The sequence below is a fragment of the Drosophila biarmipes genome, unplaced genomic scaffold (genome assembly GCF_025231255.1).
Source record: "Drosophila biarmipes strain raj3 unplaced genomic scaffold, RU_DBia_V1.1 ptg000019l, whole genome shotgun sequence".
In the NCBI taxonomy this organism is placed as follows: Eukaryota; Metazoa; Arthropoda; class Insecta; order Diptera; family Drosophilidae; genus Drosophila; species Drosophila biarmipes.
The window spans coordinates 5,091,870-5,104,427 of NW_026114537.1; the positions used below are offsets into that span (position 1 = coordinate 5,091,870).

General features: G+C 35.5%; 1 protein-coding gene across 13 annotated transcripts in view; it reads right to left on the reverse strand.

Annotated features, from left to right (window-relative positions):
- Positions 1-12,558, reverse strand: part of LOC108021868 (G-protein coupled receptor 15) — a 231,391-nt gene that overhangs the window by 143,325 nt on the left and 75,508 nt on the right. For all 13 annotated transcript variants that reach the window (XM_050890264.1, XM_050890262.1, XM_050890261.1 and 10 more), the window contains 2 exons: positions 7,095-7,458; positions 6,773-7,034 (listed from right to left, as the gene is read on the reverse strand). In XM_050890264.1, the coding sequence (XP_050746221.1) occupies positions 6,773-7,034; positions 7,095-7,255 (423 nt within the window). In that variant the 5' untranslated portion in view covers positions 7,256-7,458. The remainder of the gene's footprint in view (positions 1-6,772; positions 7,035-7,094; positions 7,459-12,558) is intronic.

Genomic DNA, 12,558 nt, shown 5'->3' on the forward strand with positions numbered 1-12,558 from the left:
AGTTAAATGAAATAAAAACAACTTTTATTTTAGTAATTTGATTATATATGGACGTTGATGCACTTCGAACAGTACAAATAAGTGGCCCAACGACACCAAGCACGTGCTTGTTACGCGCGGGGCCCTTTTATCAATTTGGGCAAAAAATGCGAGTTCGCGAGGAAGATACATACATAAAACAAATAGAGACGGAACACAAATGAAAATATGAAGCATAACTAAAAATTAAGCATATGAGTTAAAATATTAGTTTTTAATACCGGGATAGATGTTGAAATGCAAATTAAATGATAAAGTTTATTATAGTTATTACATAGAACGCGAAAGGGCTCGTGCAAACAGAAATTTGATGTACATCGTGGCAAATTTAGAGGATTATAATTTCGTGTTAGTCTAATAGGAACGTTGAATGTTAGGCGGTTTAAAAGATCTGCAGAATCAATGTCACCTCTTATAAGATTTTGTATAAAATAGTACCAAGCATTGTTCTACGTTTTACAAGTGTAGGTAAATTAAGCAATTGTAATCTACTCTCGTAGGAAGGAAGCCTTACATTTTGATCCCAGTTCAAACTACGCAGGGCAAATATAAGAAATTTTTTTTGTACCGACTCAATACGGTCAATGTGCACTTGATATTGTGGACTCAAGGGAGGTAAATAATAATTTGGTCGTATAAGGGTCATCAAATTCTTTTGACCAATGCTTTATAAACCCAAGAACACTCATGGCTTTGTTAACAGTGGACATATTGTGGCAGTCAAATTTAAGTTTAGGGTCAAGAAGAACACCTAAATCGTTAACTGAATAAATACGGTCAAGTGGCGTATTTTTAAGAAAGTAACTGATAAACGTAGGAGTACCCCTATAAAAAGTCATAACGTTGCATTTTAGGCAGTTCAAATTTAAAAGGTTGTACTCACACCATCCATGAAAACAATCAATATCCGACTGTAAGTTAAATCCCGACGCTATTTCATTATATGATAAACAAAGCTTAACATCATCAGCATACATTATTACACGAGAATGTGTTAAGATTGAGGGATGATCGTTAATAAACAAAGTAAACAGCAAAGGGCCCAAATGACTACCCTGAGGCACTCCAGATGTCACGTAGATCAATTTTGAAACAGCATTCTTCAATATAACCCTCTGAGTCCTACCATTCAAGTAACTTGAAATCCAAGATAATAGATTACCAGGAAACCCAAGCTGATCTAATTAAAATAAATGAAGTGAGTGGTTAACGGAGTCAAAGGCCTTACTAAAATCTGTATATACAATGTCAGTCTGCATTTTTTTCTTAAGCCCATTTATTACAATAGATGACAATTCAAGAAGGTTGGTGGTGGTCGATCTTCGCCCTGTCGTATTGTTAGTTTATTTGGGTTGTCCAAAATTTGTATGCCCTAGTGTTAAAATTTAAAACGCTTATGTAGTTTCTCGCGTTCATCAGTGCGACTAATTTCTTCTTATTTGTGCAATCGTGGGCAGTCAGTATGTAAATGATTTACCTAGTAATATGTAAAACTAACATGTATGCTGATGATGTTCAAATGTATGTAATCCGTCCTTTTCATAGAATTAATGAATTTGTGAAGTGTGTGTCAAACTGAACTGCCAATTGTTAGCCAGAGGTCGAAAATCATTGGGCTAGGCTTAAACGCGAAAAAGTCTAAATGTAGGTAAAAGAGGGATGGCTACCGATGCATTGCAAAAATGAACCATTAATAACGCTCCTATTAAGTATGTAAGAACTGCAATTAATCTAGAATTTACGTTTAATCAAATATTGACGTGGGATGATCACGTTAATAAATCTGTGGGAAAAAAGTATGCAATACTTAGAAACTTATACATGACCAAAGACTTCTTACCGACCAATAAAACGAGATAATTGCAAAAATCTACATGGCTCAAAGCTTATTACGTGGAAAAAAAAAATTAAATTTTAAATCGTCATTGCTGCTAAACTAGGAACGATATTAACAAAATTTAAACGCAGTATTTCAAATAAACTCTTTCTTTATTAATATAACAAAACAAAATTACTTAATCTAAAAAAAACCAAACAAATTTTCATATAAAACTAAAAATTAAGGCATTTCTGGCGTCGAAGCTTAATTCGTGCAAACACTTAAATATATTATAACATTTTTATTCCATAAATTTAATATTTTGTTGGACCATCTTTTTGTTTCTTAACCGATTTAAGACGATTTCCCATGGACTTCACTAATTTGTTTGTTTTTTCCACTCCTCAAATAAGGCACTCTTTAGCTCAGTTTTATTAGAAATTTTCCTTTTCCGGATCGCCTGGTCCGAAATCTCCCACAAATTTTTAATAACATTTAAATCTGGAGACTGTGCTGGTGTTTTTATGGTGTGTGGACAGTTCCAGACCACCCAAAGCTTCACATTGGCAGCAGTGTGCTTCGAGTCGTTATCTTGATAAAAAAAAGAAACGGTCCAGTATTCCCAAGCTTTCTGCGCTTTGTAGTAAGTGTTCTTTTAAAATATTTAATACAGCCCCAAACCATAACATAGCCACCTCCGTGCTTGACCGTAGCTTTTAGGTTTTTTGTATCTAATACCTCCCATCCGACCCGAAAAGGTTGAATTTGGATTCGTCCGCAAAAATAACATCATTCCAGTATGAAATCGGTTTAGTATCCATCTCCTAGGCGAACTTGAAACCATAAATTCTGTTCTTGTCGCTGATGAATGGTTTCTTTAGAGCAACTCGACCATTAAAATAATGCTTGTGCAGTATGTTGCGAATTGTACCTGGGCAACATTTTTTGCCCATTTCCTCCTCTATCTCTGCAGCGATTTTTGAAGCCGATAGTTTAGGGTTTTTCTTAACTTTTCGGACAATACGGCGCTCCTTGTGGTCGTTAAAAATTTTGTTCGGAACGGAAAAAACGGATTGAAAAGTCGCCCTTTTATGTTTTTTGAGTTTAATGTGTTTGCACAAATTAGCTTTGACGCCAAAAATTTCTTGTTTTTTAGTTTTATATGAAAGTTTGTTTTGTTTTTTTTAGATTTAATTGGAACTAACTACCACACACTATCAAGGCTATCAGTAACGAAACTTAATTTAAAAACGCACTATTTAAGGGCACACCCTGACTATTAAAATACAAAATTAAGCATTTCGGAATTTAAATTTAGAGAGAAAGTGAGGACTAATAAAGATGGAAAATGAAAAATTAAAATTTAAAGTTATAATTAAAAACAAATAAAATTAAAAACTAATTATTAAGAATTTAAAAATAAAAATAAAAAAGTAGTAATAATGAAATTAAATATATATTAAAGCCTTTCTGACGCCATTAGGTTCACTAGCCGAGTAGATTTATCTATGTCCGTAAGACCGTCCGTATAAACTCTTAGATCTCGGAAGCTATAAAAGATATATATTTGATATTTGGGCGATGTGTTTGGTTTGTGTATTCAACGTTAGTAACACCATGTTAAATTTTTAGGGATCGTTGCTAGCTTCAGTGATATAAAAGAAAAAATTATTTAAAGTCGTCCAATTTTCATTAAATATAATCCCTGAAAATTAAAAAAATTATATTTATAATAGTCAGAAAACACCGAAGCTATAATTTTTGTAAACTATTTTCCCACCAATTTTCTGATCGATTCTGTGGCAGGATTAAGAAAAGTTATTTCTGGAGTAGGAGGTTAAATGTTAAAAACACCAAATACATAATATTAAAAAGTTTTTTTTCGATTAAGCGTATGGGAGTTAAAAGATATAGTTGTCCGATACGGCTGGTATATATTACCTGCAAAACTAAGAAGACTTGTGGGAAAATTTCAGCCCGATTACTTTAAACTGAGGGACTAGTTTGCGTAGTAAAGGACGAACAGACGGACATGGCTAGATCGACTCGTCTAGTGATCCTGATTAAGAATATATATACCTTATGGGGTCAAAAACGTCTCCTTCACTGCGTTGCAAACTCCATTTGTGTCTTATAAGCCTGCCCGCGTGTCAGAGAGACACAATTCGGCCGGTCTTTTTTGGTCTCTCCGTTACGTTCAGAAAGAAACCAAATATATTTAGACAGTTTTAAGCGTGGCAAAACGTTTTTTAGGTTAATCGATAGGTATTGAAGAGACAAATACATTTTAGCAAAAAAAATTTCAACTGTGGCCACCACAGTTTCGGGCGGTTTGTTGGCGTTAGAGCGGGATTGTCAAATTTTTTTTTGGGTCAATCGGTAGGTATTGATGAGACAAATACGTTTTAGCAATAAAAATTTTTCTAGCATGACAATACGTTTTAGCAACAAAAAATGTCTATCATGACGTATTTTGCCTCCACAGTTTTGGGTGGTTGGTGGGCGTAGCACATTTTTTTGGGTCAATAGAAAGGTATTGTTAAAATATTTTTTCTATCTAAAAACTGTAGGCGCTACAAATTTCTCGGATTGTGTGGCGTTGGAGTGAAACAAACTTGCGCTGCGTAGGAAGCCCAGGAACTGCATGCCTATGAATATTCTAGCTCTCATAGCTTCCGAAATCTCAACGTTGATACGGACGGACATGGCTAGATCGTCTCGGCTAGTGATCCTGATCAAGAATATATATACTTTATGCGATCGGAAACGATCCTTCTACCTGTTACATACTTTCTGACGAATCTAGTAGTAACGGGTATAACGAGTAACGGGTATAATAACTGTAATACAAAAAAAATAAAAATTATAATATATATATAATACAATTTAAATAAAATAAAGTAAACAAATGAGTATAAGAAAGAAATGAAAACAAGAGCGACTTCGAAAAAACTTTAAAACCTTTATTTTTGGAATAATTTTTTATCATATCGGAAACGCTGTCTTCTACCTGTTGTATACTTTCCGACGAGTTTACTATGCTTTTTTCAAGTATCAGATATAATTAATTTGGGTAATTCCAATTTTAGTTAAATACTAATAATTTTAAATATGAATAAATATGAGTAAATAGAAGTAAAAATTTTTTGAAATCAAGAATCCTTTGTTTTGAAATCAAGAAAATAATGCTTTTAAACACGAGCACACTTTCCTGTTAATAGCACAGGTATTTTTTCTAAAATGAAGAATGATTTTTTCATGAAACGATTAAGAATATTGTTGGGAACAAGAGTGCTTATGCTTAGATTGTATTGTATGTATTGCGCTTTCTAAATTCCAAACCACCAAAAATATTAAGAAATATTAAGATTTTTTTCAATTTAGTAAATTATGTTGGCATTAACTTCCAATGGCACCTGAATGGAATAAAAAATTATATACCAGAAGAAAATATGATTAACACTAAGAAAACTGAAATTAATTTCCCACTAATTATCTTTTTGTTTCCATAGCACCTACAATTTTGATATCTTTATTTTTTTATATTTTATTCCAATTTTGATCCATAAAAAAATTATTTTCTCATTTCTATGGAACCCATGGAAAACTTTTCCGATCCGGCTCGTTTCTACTATCTGCAATAAAAATAAGGCTTAAGTAAGACAGGCAGACGGACATGGCTCATCGGACAGACCAGTGATGCTGATCAAGAATATTTATACTTTATTGGGTCGAAAACGTTCCTTTCGTTGTATTTTCAAATGAGCTTAAATTCTAGATCGACTCGGCTTTAAGCGTTTAAACCATTTGTGGGCGTAGGAGTGAGCGTGGCACATTTTGTTAAGCAGCAACGCTATATTATAGAGCGCCACCTACTGTATATTTAAGTAGATGTTATGTGGGCAGATAGATTTAAGGGTTTAACCGTTTGTGGCCGTTAGAGTGGGCGTGGCACATTTTTTTAGGTCAGTCGATAGGTATTAATAAGATAAACACATTTAAGTTTTGTTTCTATCACAAAAACTGTAGGCGCTACAGATTTTTCCGATTTGTGGACGTTAGAGTGGGCCACTGAAGAAAACTTGCGCTCAGCGTTCATATGACAAGACGGACAGACAGAGACGGACATGGCTAGATCGACTCGGCTAGTGATCCTGATCAAGCGTATATATTTTTTATGGTGTCGGAACGCTTCCTTCTACCTGTTAGATGATTTCCGACCAATCTATCATTACGCGTAATCCGGTATTCACATCTTTCAACATTTCGGTTTTCAAAAGAAAGCTTTCCATTTTCGTTCTTAGAAGACCTTGTTTTCGGAAAGTTTTTTTTATCGTTTCGTTTTCGAATTCTTTCATTTTCTTACCGTTAGACTAGTCGAAAAATCTTTTTATTTTCACCATCAATCCATGTATCATGTTCCCACTGTCATGCCGCGAAAAATAAAGCATTTTAAAAGAAACGAATTTGCTTCCAATAAATGGAATGGTTAAGGAATCTTTTTATTTATGTTAATAAGTAGTTAAGTATTCCTTCAAGTGTCACGGATGCTACTTTGTTGTGCCATCAGCAGAGCAGTTTTGATTCCCATATGCCAACATGGGCCTTGCGGGACCCAGGATGCCAACGGAGTCATACTGCATAAGCACCAATTTTTGTATTTTGAATAATACAACGGAAAAAAATGTGAAAGTCAAAACATTGTACAGTGTTTACTAGGGCGGTACACATTTGTATGGACATTTTTAAGCTCATACCTAGCCCTAACCCTATACGGTGCGCTTTGAGGTTTTTAATCTATACCAAAATAAAAAAATGGAAAAAGTTTTGGCCTTGTCATAAATAATTTTTTAATTTGGTAATTTAACAATAAACGTTACAATATAGGTTGACTAACATGAAACCGTTACTTACCTGTATATACTGTATGAACTTGCACAGCTTAAGTGGTAGCGAACTCGTTCGGCTATTCACCGCGAGATTGATGAATGTGACCGGGGCAGATATGCCAGTGACCATCAGGTCGGCAATACATACGGCCAGTAGCAGGGGGTTGCGGAGGCGCACGGAGGATGCGGAGCACAGGGTCAGCACCAATGTGAAGTTTCCCACAACGCCGCCAAAGACCACTAAGCCGTAGCTGACCGCCAGCAAGAGCAGTGATAGCGAGGAGATGCTGCAGAAAATTGATTGCAAATAGAGCGGGCAACTAAAGATTTGCAATGTTAATAATTACCCGGATTTTGGGTCTAATTCGTACGGATTGCCCAGGCTGAAGTTTTCGTATTCGAAGTCCGTGGGTACCTGATTGGGCTCCTGAAGGGCGAACTGCAGCTCCGTACAATTGAGGCCATAACTATTGCTAAAACTAAGCTCCTGTTGATGGCGCCGAAGCATGTTTTTCCACCACTGAGGATTACCGCAGTATCCGTCCCCAACACAAATGTTTCAGCCGATGTCCGTAGCCTGGTCTTTGAACTTTGATAGCGACGTGTTTGTCTGGTCGCCGCATTTCATTCTGCAGAAGCAGCATTCCGGTGTTCGACAAAGAAGGTAGCAACGCAACGAAATGCCATCGTTGTCATCATGGGTCTTTTGGTCTGCCAACAAGAACAATTTTTACACGCAAGCACTCACAAAAGTTTTTCCCCACTTCTCCAGACCCGTTGACACTGACACTTATGACCTATGTACATAATTGCAAGGCGGACTCAGAAATTAATGATGCTCTTATTTCCATTCGCCCCTGTTCTGCTCATTCCCAGTCGTAAGTTCGGGAACGTGTTTTAAAAAGACATAGTTCTGGGCCGCATCTATTTTACGCAAAATAACACGTATGCAAATATTTGTTGCTATTGATTATACCCGATACTCGTACAGTAAAAGGGACTAGACTCGTCGGAAAGTATGTAACAGCTAGAAGGAAGCGTTTCCGACCCCATAAAGTTTATATATTCTTGATCAGCGTCACTAGACGAGTTGATCTAGCCATGTCCGACTGTCCTTCTGTCTTTCTGTTTCTACGCAAACTAGTCTCTCAGTTTTAAAGCTATACCGCTAAAAAGTATTATTTCTATTGCAGGTAGTATATAAGTCGGAACCAGCCGGATCGGACAACTATATCTTATAGCATCCATAGAAACTATCGGGGAAAAATTAAAAAAAAAATTGTATCTTCGGTGTTTTTTAACATCTAACCTTCTAAGCTTTGAAACAACATTTCCTTATTAGTTCTGAATTTTAAACATCATTTTATCAAAATCGGACATATCATATAGCTGCCATAAGAACGATCGAAAAATAGTCGGAAAATATAAAAAAATTATATCTTTCGTGGTTTTTAACATATAACCTTCTAAGCTTGGATTTTTTTTTTGTAGTTCAGTTAGTTCAGTTTTAGTTTTTTTTTTAGTTATTTTTTTTTAAATTAGTTCTCAATTTCAAATTAAATTTTATCAAAATCGAACGACTGTATCATATAGCTGTCATAGGAACGATCGGGAAGTTGGTGGGAAAATAATATGAAACAAATTATAGTTTTGGGGCTATTTGACATATTATCTTATAGTACTCTAACTTATAGATGTCTTACATACTACTAAAAAAAGAGTGAAATAATTTTTTTTTAATATCACTGAATTAAGCAACAATCCTTAAAAATGTCACATGGTATTAGTAGATTATTCCTTATAACTGCAAGGGTATATATGCCGAAGTTAATTTCCTTTTTTGTTTCTTGATTTTTTTCTTTAAAGAATGTTTAATAATAATAATATTTTAAGGGAAATGTGTTTTTTTTTAATGCATTTTGATGGTCGTCTAGCTGGTTTAGACGTCCGGTCTATAAACAATTGTGAAAAAGTAGATGGTTCGGGCTCACACTGCGGCAAGGGAACGCTTTATGTTTTTTCCCCTTTTTTTAATTTATTTAATTTTTATTCTTATTACTTTCACTTTTCTATATACCAAATTGTTTAAACTGTTGTTAAAAAGGTTTAAATCTAGATCAAAAACACCGTAGCCCTCTTTAGTCATTGCATGACAAGAAGCACGCGTGGCCGAATGGTTATAACATAACATATCATAACATATACCAAAGTTGCCGGTAGGTGGCGCTTTACAATTTTTCTTTGCTGTTTATATATCTCTAAGCTGATTAACGGGTATCTGATAGTCGAGACACTCGACTATAGCGTTCTTTAGACGTTAGGCGTTAGAGTGAACATGGCGCTCCGCTGGCTGTGTAGGAAGTTCAGACATCTGGCTGACAAGTCTGACTCTTCTTGCTCATACGAGGGCAGTCCGATAAGTACTTAGCCTCACCGCACGATGACGTCACTATCGCAAGAGAAATTTTCTATCGTGTAGTACATTCTAATAGACGGCTACTGTCGACATTTCAGCCGACTCGCAGTTTTTTTTGACTGCGTTGGGAATGGGACACGGATTTTAGAAAAATGAAGAAAGAGCAATATCGGTCTGTGATTCGATTCTTGTTTTTGGAAGGGAAATCGCGCTTGGATGCCGTTTACAATGACCCTTACTCCTTCGATGGCGACCGTAAAAATTGGTTTAACGAGTTCCAACGTGGTCGCACGAGCCACGTCCAGGTGCCCCAAAAACGGCTACCACGAAGGATAACGTGCAAAAATCCACCATCTCGTATTGGCAGACCGCCGATTGAAGATACGCGAGATAGCTGAGACAGTAAGCATATCAAAAGACCGTCGGTCATATACCGCATGAAATTTTGGGCATGAAAAAGCTGTCTGCGCGATGGGTGCTCACTCCGGACAACAAACACAACCGTGCGACCACTTCAGTGCAGTGTTTGACGCTGTTAAAGCGCAATCCTAAGGAGTTTCTGCCTCGTTTAGTGACCGTCGATGAAACATGGATCCACTGGTACACAGCAGAAACCAAGGAACAGTCAAAAAGTGGACTTCACCTGGCGACCCGAAGAAGGCGAAGACTGTCCCATCGGCCAGAAAGGTGATGGCCACCTTTTTTTAAGATTCACAAGGTGTGATCTACATCGACTACTTGGAGAAGGACAAAACGGTCACAGGGCTGTACTAAGCCGAATTATTTGGACGATTGGCCGCCGAATTGCAGAAAATACGGCCCCACTTCCATCATGAGAACGCACCGGCTCACACTTCCGCCCTCGCCAAGGCCAAATTGGTCGAAGTGGACTACAAACTGCTACATCATCCACCATATTCTTCAAATTGGCCCCGTGTGACTTCTTTTTGTTTCCAAACTTGAAAAAGTCACTCGCTGGACAGTCTACTTTGGAGACCTCGAGAAAACGTATTTTTCAGACGGGTTAAAGAAGTTTGAGCATCGCTGGGCCAAGTGTATAGAGCTAAAAGGAGATTATGTTAAGAAACAAATTATCACTTTTCTTTGTATTTATCGGACAACCCTCGTGTGCAGTCCTGTTAGCCAAATTAATGAATGAGTGTCTAGACATGTCTATAATTAGTCATGGCAAATTGGGCAGGGAAAATAGATTAGGCCCCTTCAACCCAAAATGCATAGTAATACATAACCCATGTTTTAACACAGATCATCTGAAAAAACTTTCCTTAAATGGTCAACAATTAAACTATGTAGGCAGAGCAAATTGGGGTTTACAATAAATTCCACTCCATCCTGGGGTTATCACGTAAATTGTACGATTGGGAAAATGTACGGGATACTTAAAAAACTTAACGGCACGAAAATCTTTTTATCAATAAGTTTAAAAATGATTATTGCAAAAACTAAGCTGATACCACTACTATTCTATGGAGTCGAAGTCTTTGGAAATTGTGATGTTACTAGCCAGCACAAACTCATTGTAGGATTCAACAACGTAGCGAGATATATATTTAAACGCAAAGGCACATCGAATCTCTGATGCAACTTTTAAAATTTTGGATATGCCGGTAAAAGTCTGGATCGAGTACAAAACACTGGTACTGTTGCACAAAGTAATAAAAACTTACGAGCCGAAATATCTCTTTAGCAAACAGAACAAACAGTCTAATTTGTTAAAACCACATCCATTAAAAACAATTAAATCTCAATTCAAAGCGAAATTACACACTTCAAAACAGTATATAATATAAAAAAAAACTTAGTTCTTAAAACTTCAATGTTTCATATGTCAAATGTCATAGCTTAATGTCTTGTGTTAGAGCTTTAGATAGGAAATGATTATTATGTTCATGCAGTTAATTAAATTTTGACTAGCGCACCAATTTATAAGTATTCTTGAACTTCTAGCGTTAGGAGGAGCTAAAACCAAAATAAAAAAAAAAATAAAATAAAAGTACTTTTTTTGATCATAGTAAAATGGAGTAGTTGAATTTACTTATATATTGAAATTATTTAATATAGTTATAGATACTTAGTCCGTTTAAATTCATTTCAGTATTTAAAACATTTCAATATTTACATTTTCAAAAAGTTAATATTGATTTTACTTAAAGAATAGCAAGGAGAACAAGAAAAAAACAAAGGAAGAAGCCCTGATGCATACTGTTTCAGTTATAAGTAAAAGAGAAACAGGTAATTTCAATTGAGCGCAGCGAAACATGTTTATTTTGTTAAATAAAGTAATATTCTTGGAAAATAATAGAGCCTAGTATGTAAGTGTTACATTAAGTTTAAAATGTTTTGCATTGCTCTTAGTTCAAAGTACGTGCACTTTTAAGGTGTTTATGGATTTAATCCTAAAAAATTTTAGTTCCATTAAAGTGGCATGATGAAATGTATTGTGGCAATACAAATTTTAAAAAGGTAAATATAAATATGTACAAGTAAAACTCATCATTACATACAATCCCTTATATTTAATTAAAGCGTTTGCTAAGGATTCAGAGCCTGTACAAATGTCTTAGTAAAGCGATGTCGAAGGTTAAAAATAAGTTACCAAACCAAAAAACAATGTTTTTTATATAAATAACGTTGTCGCTCCGAGTCCAGGCAGATTTTAAGACACAGAAAGAGAAGAAAATCTCTGAAGATCGGCCTCTCTGTGTTGGGTGACCGCTATCGCGGACGACGACAGCAGAACAAAAAAAAACAAAATGCGTTTTGCCTTCTGACATGTCAATTCGAGCCTTTTGCAATAAGGTTAGAAAGAAACTTCCCATTCGTACGTTTGGAAAGGTGTTCTTAAAAAACATAGTTCTGGGTCGTATGTTTTTACGTGAAACAGCACAAATGCAAACTCACCAAGGCGAATGTGCGTGCTGGATGCAATCTTTTTGGTGCCATCTGGTTGTATTTTAATAAAAAAAATGGGAGTGTGAAAAAAAAAACTAAACTCAAACCCGAATGTTGACGAAGCCCATTTTTTATGATCGTCTTTTTCGAATGTATATTTTCTGTGCTCATATTCAACTGTCAAGAAATATTAGCAATTCTAGATTCCTAAAATAAAATTAATTTACGTTATTAGATAACAACAAAAATTCCTGGCAAATATGTTTAATTTCTAATTTGGTTTTGCGGCAAAAAGGGAACTATATTTTATACTAACAATAATGTACAGTTTTCTGTAATACATTATATTATGTTTGCTATACAAAGCCTCGATTTTTTCCAAACAAAAGGGTACTTTTAAAAAGCAAACGAAAAAGACAAAGAGGAACGTGCAAGGAAGCGCGGTGTTTTACTCGTCTCATGTATTTCTCGTTAGTTGCATT